Below are 16,960 nucleotides of genomic sequence, written 5' to 3'. Positions count from 1 at the left end.
GAAGAGAAAAGATATCTACCTTCTCTTTCATTCCTGATCTTTAATTTCATACATTTTTATTTTTCTTAAGACTCACCTGTAGGTTTCATGCTTTTAATATAAAATTAATATTTCAAATCATAAGAATTTTTTCTGATACTGCCCTACAAAGTTCATTTCTTTTATTTTATTTTATTTTATTTTATTTAAACACCTTGATTACATACAAGATTGTGTTTGGGTTTCAGTCATGTAAAGAACACCCCCCATCACCAGTGCAACATTCCCATCACCAATGTCCCAAGTCTCCCTCCTCCCCACCCGACCCCCGCCTGTACTCTAAACAGGCTCTCCATTTCTCTCATACATTCTCATTATTAGGACAGTTCAAAATGTAGTTATTTCTCTAACTAAACTCATCACTCTTTGTGGTGAGCTTCCTGAGGTGAGCTGGAACTTCCAGCTCTTTTCTCTTTTGTGTCTGAAAATGATTATTGCAAGAATGTCTTTCATTTTTCTTAAAACCCATAGATGAGTGAGACCATTCTGCATTTTTCTCTCTCTCTGACTTATTTCACTCAGCATAATAGATTCCGTGTACATCCATGTATAGGAAAATTTCATGACTTCATCTCTTCTGACAGCTGCATAATATTCCAAAGCTCATTTCTAATCTTTTACTGCCTAAGTCCCAACCCTTATCCCCTCCCCCCATCTACCCATGTAGGTGCAGCTCATGACATGCAGCTCACCACAGAGAGTGATGAGTGCAGTTAGAGAAATAACTACACTGAAAACTATCATAACAATTAAATGAATGAGGGAAAAAGAAAGCCTGTCTCGAGTATAGGTGTCGGTGGGGTGGGGAGGAGGGAGATTTGGGAAACTGGTGGTGGGAATCTTGCACTGGTGAAAGGGAGTGTTCTTTACATGACTGTAATCATACAACTACAATCATATTTGTAATCACAGTGTTTAAATAAATTAAAAAAAGGATTTCAAATGCAAAAAAAATTAGTATTTCAAATCATTAGAATTTTTTCTGATGAAATAAAATGGTTTATTCCTTAGATACCACTTGGTATGAATATATTTATTTGTTATTGTTCATTTGTATTCTATGTTACATATTGTCTATAAAATATATATTTTGACATTCATGTACTTTCCATGATTTCTAGTAAGTTCTTAGATGATACACTTAGCTCTTTAAAGTCTGAACATTGTTAATTTTTTTAAAAATTATTTTTTCAAATGTCATGTTTTATTACACTAATAAATAGACTTTTAGTTGTCAATAGTTTCATTACATTGTAATAATGTCTATTTACATACTTTCAAAAATGGAATAAATTCACACAGGATTTAATTATGTGAAGTTATTTCAGTCATTGGATTCTTATTTTATGTGAGCAGAGGACAATTGATATACACTTCTATGCACATGAAGTGATTACATTTTTTTACTCAAGATTTATTATTTATATTACACTTAATATTTATTACATTCTCTTCTTGTATCAATTGAACCCAAAACTTCTCAATTTATTAATTTAATGGAAAATAATTCTAAATATATTTTCATAAATATATTGAATGAATTAATGATATATACAATAACAACATGAACAATTTTCCCCAGTATAATATATAATATTGATTCTAAATAAGTGAGCTTTATTATACTTACTCTTCTGTTGATAAATTGAGATGTCTCTTTTTCTTTGTATAAGGATAATCACTCAAAATGGATATTTTAAAAGTGGTATTTTTTTATAAAGAGGATTATGCCTTTATATTCAGCAACACAAATGAGAACATTTAAATTCACGTTGTTTTCATCTTCAAATTGGATAACTTTGTTTATGATGTTAAACACATGGTCCTTGGTGACTAACAATCAAGTTAATGTTTAATTTTTTGAGTAATGAGTCTGGCAGAAATACAAAAAAATAACTTTAGTGAAGATTGTCCTTGGAGATAGAGGGACATTACAGTAGATTTAACACAACAGGATTACAATAGCATTTAGTACAATTATTGTATTAAAAATCAGATCTAGCAGAGCACTTAGTCTGAAGTCATTAATTATATGAATAATCTCATATAATTATATTTGATGTATCTTTTATACCATAGGAAAATCTCAACGATAAAAGGCTCCCATAACTCAATAATATAACTACTTAAGATTACTGTGGACGTTCTCCACCTTTTCTTCCAGATTTTATTGTTTGTTTTGGGTCACTTTGAACAGTAATGTGGAATATTACCAGTTCTGTGCATGGGGTTGTTCCCGGTGGTACATAAGAATATTGTCATATCAAGAATTAGCTTCCTCTATGCCAGGGGTCTCAAACTCAATTTACCTGGGGGCTGCAGAAGGCAAAGTCGGGGTGAGGTAGGGCCGCATAAGGGATTTCACACACACACACACACACACACACACACACACACACACACACACACACACACACACACACACACACACACACACACACACAAAGAGACAGCAGGCTGGAGCAGCGGAAATGACGTCTGCGCTAGGTGCAAAGTATTCGGGATTATGCTGAATATTCGCAATAAAAAATCGCATTGTAAGAAAAAAATTGCAAAAAAATAGCATTAAACATTTGCATACCCCAAACGGAACTGCTCAGGGTATGCGAATGTTTAATGCGATTTTTTTCTTACTAATGCGATTTTTATTGCGATTATTCAGTAAGCGAATAATCGCGAATACTGCGATATTTGAAGGCCAGCTGCTTGCCACAAAATGTTGTATGGAGGGCCACAAATGGCCGGCAGGCCTCGAGTTTGAGACCTCTGCTCTATGCCCAATGTCTTAACCCAGATCATGAAATCTTCCATATTTTTCACCACCTATACAAGCTATATTATAGGCATTATTCATGTCAAGGTCAAGGCATTTTCCTGAAGCTGACAATCCTGGATCAATCCCAAGCACTGCATATGGTTTTGCATACACTTCTTAGAGTAATTCCTAAGCCCAAAATCAAGAGTAAGCCTTTAACGTTGTAGACTAAATATTACATCAAAATTAAAGAGAAATTTTCAATCACCAACATAAATTGATTTAAAATACTTTAATTATTGTTTAAAATGTACTTAATGAATTCAAATTAATTGTCAACATAAATGGTCAAAATATTAAATCCTCACTGCCATGCTATGTATGCTTCATAACAATAAAACACATATTAAATCATAGTTTAGTGTTAATTTACTAGCAAGATGATTATTTTGTTGTGTATAAAGGAAGTGTTTGAAATAAATGTACTATGTTATTTATATTCCATAGTTTTTTGCCATTCTACCCAATTAATTTGCCTACAGAAATTTTTTTGCACATATAAGAATATGTTAAATGATATGATAGATAAATTGGGGGAGGGAGCACACAAGCAGTGCTCAGAGGTTACTCCTGGCTCTACATTCAGAAATCGCACCTGGCAGGCACAGTGGCCCATATGGGATGACAGAGCTCAAACTTGAGTCAGCCACATGCAAGACAAATACCCTGTAAACTGGACTATTGCTTAGGAACCAATAGATATATTTTGAATTGTTTGATAAATTTTGTACATGTTTTTATGCTGAAGCCTTTTATTATTTTCTACTCTTGACTCTTCCCACCAAGAAATGAATATTCATTAGCACTGCAAGAAATCATTCAAATGATTGCCCTTTGATGACTGCCTCTGCTATTAGTCCATGTATTGTCCCAGTATCTCTCCTAAACTGCAGAAACAGCAGTAACATGTAGATGTGTTGGCTTCAATAAGTGCAGAGAAAATTTTGAGCCAAATCTATGCCCAGACTCCACAATCTGTGCCACTTTCATATGAGAGGCACCCATTCCTTTGCTCTCTCATAATAAAACTGTGTAGAGAGTAGTGCATCTGTGTGAAGACATTTCAACTATATCTTCTATTTCTAGAGAGTAGGTTCTAGGACTTCTTTCACTCTGACAGTAAATAGCCTCAAATTTAGTTAATCAAACTGAGTAACTAGTAGGCAGTTTGTTTTCTTTTTAGCAAATTCAAATACTTCTGCATTTTTAGGAAAATAACTCCTCAAGGGCTGAAGGTAGTGTTGGAACATAGTAACAAAAGTCAATTCAATGAAGGCTTCACCAAGATTACTTCACCCAGAACAAACTCACATTCAGTTTTGAAGAAGGATATATAGGTTCACAGATAAACAACAGCTCATTAAATTAGATGACTCAATCCAATTTTAAATGACAAAGTCAAAGGCCTAATTTAAGACAAGACAGACCAACAGATACACCAAACTTCTACAAATGCTGACACTAAATCCCGTGACAATTATTTCTCTCAATGTCAATGAATAAAATGCACCCATTAAGAGGCAGAAAGTGTCAAAATTCAGATCAAATCTGAATCCAATCTTCTGCTGCCTACAAGAAACACATCTGAAAAGTCAGAACAAATAGACTGAAAATCAAAGGTTGAAGGCTAAACATCCATGTGTTTTCATTTAAGTGTGTCCTCTCTTACTTTTTGGAGCAGAGTTTTATAGTTTTCTTTGTCAAATTGACTCCAAGATATTAGAGTTTGTGTGGCACTAATGTAAATGGGTTATTTTCTTTGTTTTCTTTGGTCAAATTGACTCCAAGATATTAAAGTTTGTGTGGCACTAATGTAAATGGGTTATTTTCTTAATGTCCATTTATTCCTTATTACTATTGGTGTATAGAAAGGCCATTAATTTTTGTGTGTTAATTTTGTAGCCTGCCACCTTGCTATATGAGTCTATTGTTTATAGAAGATTTTTGATAGAGTCTTTAGGGTTTTCTAAGTAGAGTATCATGTCATCTGCAAACAGTGAGAGCTTGACTTCTTCCTTTCCTATCTGTATTCCCTTGATATATTTTTCTTGCCTAATCATTATAGCAAGTATTTCCAGTGCTTTTTTGAATAGGACTGGTGAGAGAGGACAGCCATGCCTTGTTCCCGAATTTAATGGGAAGGCTTTTACTATTTACTAATATTTTTAAATAATTTTTGTTTACCCAAAAGTGAATAATAAGTCTTTCACAGTAATATTTAAGTACATAGTGACAATGAATCAAGGCTATTCCCACCACCAGGGTTATCCTTTCTCTACCCCTTTTCCCAGCATGTGCCCCATATTTCCCTCCTCTGCACCTCGAAGTGCTAGTGTAACTGTTTTCCTCTGTGTATAGCTCATTGTAGATAGGGTATCGATTCTGTTGTTGAATTGGGTTTGGTATTTAAGTCTAATCATTTTTTATTTTCGTCAATGTTCATATGATTGTTTGGACCTGGTACTATTCATTTTAATTTTTCCCCTCAATTCGTGGGGCAGAACAAGATGATTAAAGTTGTGTGGTTCTGTGGAATAAGACAAAAAAGAAGAAAAACATAACAAAAATACCAACAAACAACAGTAAAAAAAAGACAGTAATTACTAAAAAAAGAAAAATCACCCAGAAACAAAACAAAAAAATCACCAAAGAAATACCCCCCAAGAGTGAAAAGAAAAAAAATGAACGAAAAAAAGAGAAAAAAAGAAAAAGATAGAGAAAAAGAAAAAAGAAAAAAACAAAGGAGGGAGTGCTGGTGTGGCAAGATTTTTGTGCCCCAATTTTTTATATTAATATTTTTGTATAGACATAGTAAGTTTTGGGTAAATAAGAAAGGCCTTATTTACTCTTAGTCCTTGGCCTAAGAGATTCAGGGTTTCTCAGCCCCTGAAGCATATTGCCATGGGAACAACTACTGGCTAGCTCATACATGCTCATCACCGTACCCTAAGGTATTTTTATGGTGCCAGCAAACTTTCCACTCAGTTGTGGTTGATAAAATCAGGCCTTATAGCTAGAGATCTTGGTATTTTCACAGGTCATAGGACAAAGTCTGTCTTTATGGTTCTAGAAATTCTCTTCCATCATTGTTGTTATAATCAGTCTTCTGTAATGAGTGGTCTTGTTTTTGCTCAGGATAGAGTCTTCATTATGGTTCCAGAAGTTCAGTTGTCAAAGTCGGACCTCTGGAATTAGATATCTTGATTTTTGTCCAAAATTTAGGCTAAAGCCCAGGGTAAGGTCTTTCGTATTGGACCCAGGATAAGTTCTGCCTAGTCATGGTTGTCAAAGTCAGTCTTCTGTAGTGAGAATTCTTGGTTTTTCCAAAGATCAAAGGACAACATGTCTTCTGATTTTATCTTACTGTTAGGTGATGAGATAAGACAACCTGCTGCTCCTAGATCATGTTGTTGCCATTTTATTGTTGTTAGGATGTCATATCAAAACTGGTGCAAGTCAGTGCCAGAGTGGTATTAGAAATTTCCCAGGGGGAATTTGGTTCCTGGAGTTGTTGAAGAAACTACATTGGTTCTACATCTGATATCTGAGGTTCAGAGTTGGACAATCACTGTCCAATCTCATGGACTCTAAATTGAGTCCACATGATACACGTTCAGGGTGGGAGGTCCCCTGTATTATAAAAAGTATGAGTTCTTATCCCTAGAAGATAAAATTTTGTTTCTGTGCATAAGGTTTTCCCCTTTTTACAGTGCCTATACAAAAGTGTATAGTGTCATATTATATTACTGGTGCATTGGGGGTAAGAATGACAGGCTACACAATCTCTGTTGCTTGGTTTTGACCTGAGCTTTTATCCCAGGCAAGACTTTTTCTTCTACGTTTTCATAACAAGCAGAACCAAAACAGGTGAAGTTAAGGAGAATATTTATCTTTATAAAATAGAAGAAATAAATAAAAATGAATTATAAAAAAAGTAATTAAAATGATGGAGGAGGCTACCTCTATGTTTGGAAATATACATCCTAAGAGGCATTATTATTTTTAAATATATGATTGGCAGCTCAAAATATCCAATAATGTTCAACTTGTTTATTTCTAAATTAAGTATACAATTTAGGCTATAGATATTTTACTTTATAACTAAGAGTTAATTTATTGTTGAAAGAAGCAGTTATTTAAAAAAAACATGATCTACTTTCTATTATTTGCTTCTTCAGGAGCCACTTTCAACTGTTCTTAGGTTTTTATCCTGGCTCTTCACTCAGGAATCACTTCTAATAGGCTTTCTAATTCATCCCTAGACGGCATAGGGACTGAATGAAATCTCAGTGCTGGCACTTACCCTACCTGCTGTACTATCTGATTTTCTTACTGAATTTTTTTTTTTTACTTTTTGGGATAACCATATAGGATAGCATGTAAGGTGCTTGAGTTGCATGCAGTTGACAGTGGTTAGATCTTCAGTACCTTATGGTTCCTTGAGGTGAGCCAAGAGTTGAGCACCATTGAACACAACTGGTAGTGGCTCAAACTCACCACTCTTGAACAAAATAAATTTTGTTCTTTATAAAACATAATGAACCTCTATAGAAGGATATTAGTAAATACTTCATAATTTATTCCAATGGTTATTCAATCCTCTCTTATGTCACTACACTAGTTTATTTTATTGATATACTATATTTTATATTATATGAAGCATATTATATTGACTATTAGTACTTTAATATTATATAGAAATGAGATTTAATTTTCCTTTTTTTAAATATATAATTTTTATTTTGGTCATAGTGGCTTACATAACTTTCCCAGTAATATTTTAGGTACATATTAACATTGAATCAGGGGAATTCCCATCACCAAATTTGTCCTCCCTCACCCCCGTTCCCATCTTGCATCCCATATACCTCACCTTCACCCCACTGGCTGCTAGAATAGGTAGGGCCCTCTGTGTCTAGCTTGCTACTTAGTGATCATACAACTGTTTGGTCTTGGTACCCTCCATTAATTCCCCCTCTATTTAAGAGGCAGAACTAGATAGCTTAAGTTATGTGGCTTTGTTTGAAGAAAAGAAAAGCAATAAAATGGGGTAAAAATCAAATAAGCCAAAAATGGGCGGCGTCCTTCAGAAGATCTCAACCTCAGTTTGAGAGAGGAAAGGGAAAAAGGAACAGAATTACCACAATAATACAAACAAAAATATCAAACAAAATATCCAGTGAGCATTACAGCAATAAAGACAAGCACCACACAATAGCCACAGTCCTGAAATAAAAACAAAAAACAAAAAGGGGAAAACCAGAAAGAAAAAAAATTAATTGGAGCCAACAACTTCAATATCCACACCAAAACAAAGAAGTCACAAAAAAGATAAATACATAAATAGATAAATATTTTTCTATGCTAACTTTCAAATACGTTATGTAATTAGAATCAATTCAAACGACACATTTAATTGGAATTATGTTAAATTTGTATATTAAATTGATATATTATTATGTAATAGATTGCATTCCTACTAGAATTTATTTCTTGGCAGTCATATTTATATGTTTTGTTTTAGAATTCATTGCTATTTATTTTATTTATTTATTTATTTATTTATTTATTTATTTTAGGGTCAACAGCAGTTTTGAATATTTTTATTTGCATTCTTACAGTTGAAGATATTTATTTTATTAAAAAATTGTATCGTTTAGATTTTTGAGCACACATAGCAGTACTCAATGTATTCTGACTACTCTTGAGTGATCCATATCAGTGTTTGGGGGGCCATGCATGGCACTTGGGATCATAATAGTATCAAGGGAATCCAATACAAGCACTTGTACTATCTTTAAGCATTTTAATCTATTCTATCATTATTTATCTTTTTGAAATAACCTGCATTTTAACATTATATAAATTTCAGTGTGCATTATGCATACATGAAAATAAATATCTATATATTACCATTAATTAAGTTTACCAAAGCTGGTTTCATTTTATATTGAATGTATCTTTGTTTTATTCAAATTTCTCTTCCCTCTCTTTTGATAATTACTAATTTCTTTTTAAATCCAAAAATCTAGGACTGGAGAAAGAGTTCAGCAGGTAGGGCATTTGCTTTGCCTGCTTCAGGCCTGGGTTTGATCACCTGCATTTGATTTGGTCCTCCAAGCCCTGTTAAGAACGACCAGGAGTAACCTTGCTGGATGTGGCCTCCCCCCAAATAAAGGTCTATTCTTGCTTTCAGTACTGCATGTTTTCTTTACATTTTGCTCTATTTGTTGTGTTTCTTTCTCCTTATCACATGTAAGTTAAAGCCAAAGCATCAATTGAATTCTGTTCTGTATGTTTTTTATTTATTGAAGTTGTCAAATGTTTAATTAGAGCCTATACATTTTCTATTAAATTTTATTGTTTTAGGTATTTAATGACATGAGGAATAAAATAATATTTCATAAAACTGTCATTTATGACTATCATACATTTTAAAAGAACACTCAAATCATTAAAATGTGCATGATATTAAGATACTTCATATTATTAGGAAACTTTAAAACTTTAAAATAGGTAAAACCTGGAAAAAATATGGCTTTATACCTTCTAAATCCAATAGTGACATAATTATATTTTAGTAATCTATTTTATTATATATTTTGTGACATGGCTCAATAATGATAATGAATTTTAGATATCAGTGATACAAATGAATATCCTTATCTATTCTTATGATTTTACTCAAGATTAGTGTAGTCATTTTGCTATTTAATATGTAGTTTGTTCACTATATTACCTTAGAGAGTTTTAACTAATTTTATTAGTTTATTTTATTATCATTCTATTTTAATTTAGAAGTAATTACTGGTATTCATCTACAAATAGTTTGTTATACTAATCAAAACTTATGTGATATAGCCTTTCCTTAATTTATTGACACACAAAAATTAACTATATTTTATATATTTGAATATATGTAATATATATCTGTATAAACTTCCTGTAGCTTTCTGATATCTTTCATATATCTCTATCTTTATAATCAAAGTCATGTATTTAATATATTCACTATCTTTCAATGTGTATAAATTAAAATTTTGAATGATATAATGCAGTTATTCTATGTCATGTATTTTAATTTTTTCTTTTTCTGTTTTATATACACGACACAAATACATGGCTGTGAATCACACACCCTATATTTGGATTGTATTCCTTACACAATTTGTTGCACTACTACTTCCTTTTAGAACATTTTGCTGTAGTCAGATAACCCAAATGGCACTACTGAACCCCATTTAGCATGATGGTGGAAGTGATCAAGTTTTCGATCTCATGCTTAAAAGGATACCATTAAGGTATCCTGTTGCCCCATAATATAATCCTATTTCGTTGATTTTTATTTGAGCTGGTCTACCTATTTCTATTAGGGAATTTGTTTACATTTTATCTTATAATGTGTTAATAAGTCTCTTGAGAGTCAAATACTAAGACAAAATTAGGTTATTTAATTTGAACTGATTTAGCAGTACCAAAATTAAGACAACTTAATTTCTTCTTTTTATTTTACTTTCTATATTTGTTAAAGTTTCTGAAAATAGGGGCCGGCACAGTGGCGCTATAGAGAAGGCGTCTGCCTTGCAAGAGCTAGCCTAGGAAGGACCAAGATTCCATCCAAGGTTCCATTCCCCGGCATCCCATATGGTCCCCCAAGCCAGGAGCTATTTCTGAGCGGATAGCCAGGAGTGACCCCTGAGCAACAACGGGTGTGGCCAAAAAAAAAAAGTTTCTGAACAATATGTTAATTACCTTGAATCTAAAAAGTAAACTTTTAGATGTATCATTTGAATTTCTTTAATTAACTACTATTTATGAAATATTAGTTGTAACTATTTTGGCCTAATTTTATAGGTTGTAGATTTATTTACTTGTGTGTTTTCTTCTGTTGTGGTGGCCTCTCACTTTATTCTTGCTAGCTCTGCCTGGCTCTCTATCCTTGGGCTTCTATCAGAGGAGATGTGAAACTGGAAATAGACTCAGTTTCACACATGCTTTTCTTTGAGAAAAAGTCACATATATAGTTTTTATTAATACTTTTTGTGTTTGTTTGTTTCGTTTTGGGGGGTCACACCCAGCAGCTCTCAAAATTACTCCTGGCTCTATGCTCAGAGATCGCTCCTGGCAGGCTCGGGGAACCATATGGATGTAGGGATTCAATCACCACCATATGCATCCAAGGCAAATGCCTTACCTCCATGCTATCTATCCGGCTCCAAGTTTTTATTAATTCTTAAAAATAGAGTTTATATAGCATGGTTGACATAGTGCTAACATTTATATATTGATGTACTGATCTGCTGCATTCCAACACATCAAAGCTAGAAGATTATTTTGCATTGGATTAAGCTAACGGTTTTCGGAGTTTACACTTAGTTTTGTGCTCAGGAATCTCTCCTGGCAGTGTTCAGGGGGTCACATATAGTTCTGGAACCAAACCAGATTAGGCTGTGTGCACAAGTGCCTTAACCACTGGATCTAAAAATTGTTATAATGAATAGTTAAAAGTACTTATATTTTCTGAAAAATCATAAATAAATTTTAGATAAACTTTTCTAAGATTTTGCTTTCATCATATGCTGCATTTAGACATATCTTTCCTTCACTGTATTATGTATTCCTTAACTTCCAAAGAAGTACATTTAGATACACAAATTATTTTTATATAGTATTGGAAGATTTTTAATAATATCTGGATTGTAAATCTTGCTTTTAGATAAAGAAACATGCTTTCCACTACATGCACTATAGTTCATAGCCCAAGAAAAGATAAAAACATTCTTCTCATGAAAGTAGGCAACCAATTCCCTCCCAAAAAATAATTTACACTTACAGTGCTGGATTTTTATTCTAATAGTTTTATGTGCTTTCATTAATTGGATTTATTTTTACATATATGCTCTATTTTTATATTTATGCTCTTCTCTTACAGCTGTCCCTTGTACTTTTACATCATAATTTTATAAACCATCACACAGTAACCTATAATTTAGAAACTTGCCTCTTTCTATACTTTTTCAGTGCTTTATTTGGAATCTGAGTCATAGAGGTGACTAGTACAGTGTAATTCATTGCATATTAACCTTAACTTTAAGCTATATTGTTTTTCCCTTTTATTGCCAGCAGTAATCAGACTTATACCTGGATCTGAGCTCAGAAACTACCCTTGACAGCTCTTGGGTGACCATATGTGGTACTATATGTCGCATGTGAGGAAAATGTCTTACCAATTGTACTATTATGCTCTTCTCTTACAGCTGTCCCTTGTACTTTTACATAATAATTTTATATATTCTGTTCAATATTTTATCATATTTAATATGTACTAATTTGAATAATTTTATGGATAGTTAAATAAGTAAGGAGAAGTTTTATACCATACATCAAAAGGTTCTTCTATCTTTATCTTAATTTTATAGGGTAAAATTTATTTATGAAAAATTGTGAGATATTTTGGCATACTTTTTATTGAAACATGTCTTCACAGGGTAAGAATGTACAGCATAATAAATTACAGAATAATAAATTATATTAAAACAAAGGATAAAAGGAGTAACTAAGGTGAAACAAATAAATCTAAATAAAATAGAAATAGAATAGTATATGTTATTAAAAGATAAAATATAAGCTTTATGCATGCATTAATATCCATTTTCCTTATTTAGGACTGCTCTTTTATTTACCTCTTTATTAATGCTACAACTCTTTTTATTGAGTCATTGAAGGCTTTCTTCACTTGCTGATTTCTCAGTGTATATATAAATGGATTTAGCATAGGTGAAATGGAAGAAAGAAGTAATAAAACTACCTTATTTATGGTCACATTTTCCTTTGCTGCAGGATTCATATAAATGAAGATACAACTTCCATAGGTAAGGGAAACCACAATCATATGGGAAGAACAGGTGGAAAAGGCCTTTTTTCTTTGCTGGGCAGATGGAAATCTTAATATTGTCTTGATAATATAAGTATAGGACAAAACTACACACAGAAGGGTCACTAAGAGGGTGATCACTGCACAAATCAAAACAGTTGTTTCTATGAACCATGTGTCTGAACATGATATCTTTAGAAAGGGAGAAGCATCACAGAGAAAATGATCAATGACATTTGAGTCACAGAATTTAAGTTTTAATATCAAAATAAGTGGGGGAATTATAACCAACAACCCAGACAACCAACAGCAAAATACTAATCTCCTACAAACTTTGCGACTCATTATATTCACATAATGCAGGGGTTTGCAGATGGCTACATAACGGTCATAGGACATGGCAGCAAGCAGATAAAATTCTGTAACAGCAAAGAGGTCAGCTAAAACCATTTCAGTGATACAAGAATTGTAGGTAATAGTCCTGTCACCTGTTGCTATGCTATACAAGTATCTGGGAATACAGGCTGATGTGAAGGAGATTTCTAATAAAGAAAAATTTTGTAAAAAATAGTACATGGGTGTTTTAAGGTGAGGATCCACAAAAGTGAGTGTGATGATGGTCAGGTTCCCAATTACACTCACCATGTAGGTGAGAAATAGAAAGATAAAAATTGGAATTTGCAGTTTAGGATCATCTGTTAGTCCCAGAAGTATGAAGGTTGTTATTGTGTAATTTTTCATCACCGATGATTTCTTTTCAACCTGCACACCAAATTATTCAGAGATTATCGTTAGATTCTATTATTTGATAACATATATAATTCAACCAGCTTATCACAATCTAGATTTTCATATTTTAATTTATTCTACGCAAATAATCACTCTGACTATTTGACTTTATTGTAAGTTGCAAAAATGTCATTTGACTCTACCCAATTCTTCCATTTCCAGGTTAAACTAAAAAAAAAATCAGAAAATTCAACCTATAATTTTGATTAGATTTTTTTCTCATCAAAATGTTGATCTACATGCAAACAAAATATATACTATATGCAATATTGTCTTAACCAAATTTCATTTGTACTATATATATCCATGAACTATTCTGTAATTTAGGTCTGTAACTGGAAGATTTTTTGTGATGGTTATTTTTCTTTCACATTGTGAAGGAACATTATTAATGTTCCAAAAACTATTACTGCTTCTCTGGTCTCTCAATAAGTAATATAATAATATTTAATATGATATATATGATATACATTATATAATATATGATAATAATATAATAATATTTTTATAATGTTTTTTTTAAATTATCTTTATTTAAACACCGTGATTACAAATATAATTGTAGTTGTATGATTACAATCATGTAAAGAACACCCCCCTTCACCAGTGCAGGATTCCCACCACCAATTTCCCAGATCTACCTACTCCCCATCTCACCCACACCTGTACTCGAAACAGGCTTTCTTTTTCCCTCATTCATTCACATTGTTATCATAGTTTTCAGTGTAGTTATTTCTCTAACTGCACTTATCACTCTATGTGGCGAGCTGCATGTCATTAGCTGTACCTACATGGGAAAATGGGGGGAAGTAAGGGTTGGGACTGAGGCAGTAAAATATTAGAAATGAGCTTTGTAGGGCAGTATCAAGGTCCCAATACAAGATGGATATTATGGATATATAGAATATATGCATACAATACTATCAATATGAAAACAAGGAGAAAAAATTTCCACTGACTGTACCAACATAAACCAGTGCTAGAACGGCCCGCCCTCCTCCCAGATAGCATTCCCATTAGTGTAGGGATAGGGGGAAAGCCTGTTGACCCCTATAGATTCCACCTAGACCGGCGCCCAGGGAAGGCCTGAAGTCCAGGGGAGAATGTTTCTTTACTCATTACTATTTTTAAAAACTATTAGAATATGGGTTTTTAGAATATATGTTGTAAAAAAGTTTATCTACAGTATTTGCCCCATTAACTTAATTCATAGAAATAATTAATAACTACAGTGCGTTATGTGCAACCTTTAAAATTTCAACTAATTTCTCATTGCTGATCATTTTATATTAGAATTTGAAAACTTCTCTTTGAAACTGTCATTTTTGTGGCCAATGTTGCTCTAATAATTTTAAAAAATATTTTATTTATTGAAAACTTTATCTAATATTTGCCCAATTTATACTGTTAAAAACACAAGATGGTAATAATCAATACACAGGAGAGGCAGAATAATAGTTTGCCTTCAAAAGAAAACGATGGAGTTACACTATACATAAACATATATACATATTTACACAAACATATTCAGTTAAATTAAATTTAAACGCAATGGAAAATAATTGGTGTACCCTACTGATTCTTTTTATTTATATCTCATGTGGCATATGCATCATGTGTTAACCTTAGTTCAAAGAGTTGGGGGCATTACTAACGTTAAAAATATATTCATATCGGGGCCGGAGAGATAGCATGGAGGTAAGGCGTTTGCCTTTCATGCAGGAGGTCATCGGTTCAAATCCCGGCGTCCCATATGGTCCCCTGTGCCTGCCAGGAGCAATTTCTGAGCCTGGAGCCAGGAATAACCCCTGAGCACTGCCGGGTGTGACCCAAAAACCACAAAAAAAAATATATTCATATATTAAAATTAAACCATAGCAAAATTTAATAAATAAATTGAAAGTAACATATAACCAATATTGTTCTATTTATTTATTTATTTATTCATTTATTTACTTACTTACATACTTATTTTTGCTTTTTGGGCCACACCTGGTGATGCTCAGGGGTTACTCCTGGCTATGCGCTCAGAAGTCGCTCCTGGCTTGGGGGACTATATGGGAAGCCAGGGGATCGAACCACAGTCCGTCCTAGGCTAGCACTGGCAAGGCAGACACCTTACCCCTAGCGCCACTGCCCGGCCCCTGTTCTGTTTATTTTTTTAAGAAATATGTGAATGAAGATTTCTAATGAGTGACGTTACTATCTGGATGTTGAAAGAAATACACACACAATGAATACTTCACTTTCCATTTTGAAATTAATTCTTATATAATTTCTTGGTAGTTATTATTTACTAATTTTATCTGTATCTACATCTCTTAACAATGTGAAATTTAATAAACTTTTAATTTTTATAAAATACATAATTGTAATTTTCAAAACTATTTTATTGGTGATTTATTTCTTCTTGATTAAATATGGCTAACATTTTACAAGAGGAAATACTATAAATTGAAAAACAAATCATACTTACTTTTTTCACAGTCAATCATAACTTCCTCTAGTAGTTTAAAATCAATACTTAAAATTATAAGGTTAATTTCGTGACTATTTTATGTGAAATCTTATCATTTTGTTCATACAACTATATTTATACTATCATATTATTTAAACATAGAGAAGTTTCTCTAAAATTACTTGCTACAATTAATTGACATTCTCATGAAAGATTTAAGAAGTATTTTCTTGAATATTTTAACACTTGATAGGAGAAAGTGATCTTCATGATAGTGGGATATAGGAAAATGCTCTCCTTAGAAAAAGCTGGACAGGGGCAGAGGTTTGAATAGTAGAGTCTTGACTTATTCAACTTATTGAATAAACAAAAGGTCCTTAGTGATTTACATTCAAAAGTCACTAATGAATCTTTGGGAGTAATTTTTTTTTTTTTGGCAAAAGCAAACAACTAACAAAGGCTACTGAGGCTTTCGTGTCTTTAGAGAAAAGAGGACAGTAATATTCAAGTTATTTAGTTCATTTATTTATTTTCCTTTAACATGGCAATGAAGAAAAATCAGCAATTAACTACACATAATCATAGCATACAATTTTTATACTTTGACATATGTGCTGTTGTGAAAACATAAACAAGAGCAAATACATCACCTCCAAAGCTGATCTTGGACATATTTTGAATCACTTGTACCTCTCTTACTACACCTCTGTTCTTTAGACAATCACTAATAAATTGTCCACCACTAGAGAGTAATCTATTTTTTATACAAATTTAAACAATTCCATATACTGGTTTTTTAGAAAGATAGTACAGGTATAAGAGAAGGGGAAATATACAAGGCTATCAGTCCTGCAATTATCCCACCGTAGTTCAACCCCTGAAACTGAATATGAAGTTTCATGTTGTCCCAAGAATGATCCCTGAGCAATGCTGAGTGAGGCACATACCACTCCATTCCCCATATAAAATGAAGACAATTTGGACG

At 32.7% G+C, this 16,960-nt stretch overlaps 2 protein-coding genes across 2 annotated transcripts in view; one reads left to right on the top strand and one right to left on the bottom strand.

Annotated features, from left to right (window-relative positions):
* The window catches only part of DNAJC14 (DnaJ heat shock protein family (Hsp40) member C14), a 1,080,043-nt gene that overhangs the window by 792,953 nt on the left and 270,130 nt on the right, over positions 1-16,960 (top strand). The window lies entirely within an intron of this gene.
* On the bottom strand, positions 12,534-13,469 carry LOC126023004 (olfactory receptor 6C2-like). The gene has a single exon (XM_049784046.1). It carries the CDS (start codon positions 13,467-13,469, stop codon positions 12,534-12,536), a length of 936 nt encoding a protein of 311 aa, XP_049640003.1.

The sequence above is a fragment of the Suncus etruscus genome, chromosome 11 (genome assembly GCF_024139225.1).
Source record: "Suncus etruscus isolate mSunEtr1 chromosome 11, mSunEtr1.pri.cur, whole genome shotgun sequence".
Taxonomy (NCBI): Eukaryota; Metazoa; Chordata; class Mammalia; order Eulipotyphla; family Soricidae; genus Suncus; species Suncus etruscus.
Note: the sequence above shows the minus strand (reverse complement) of the source record. Positions and strands in the feature narration are given on the sequence as shown.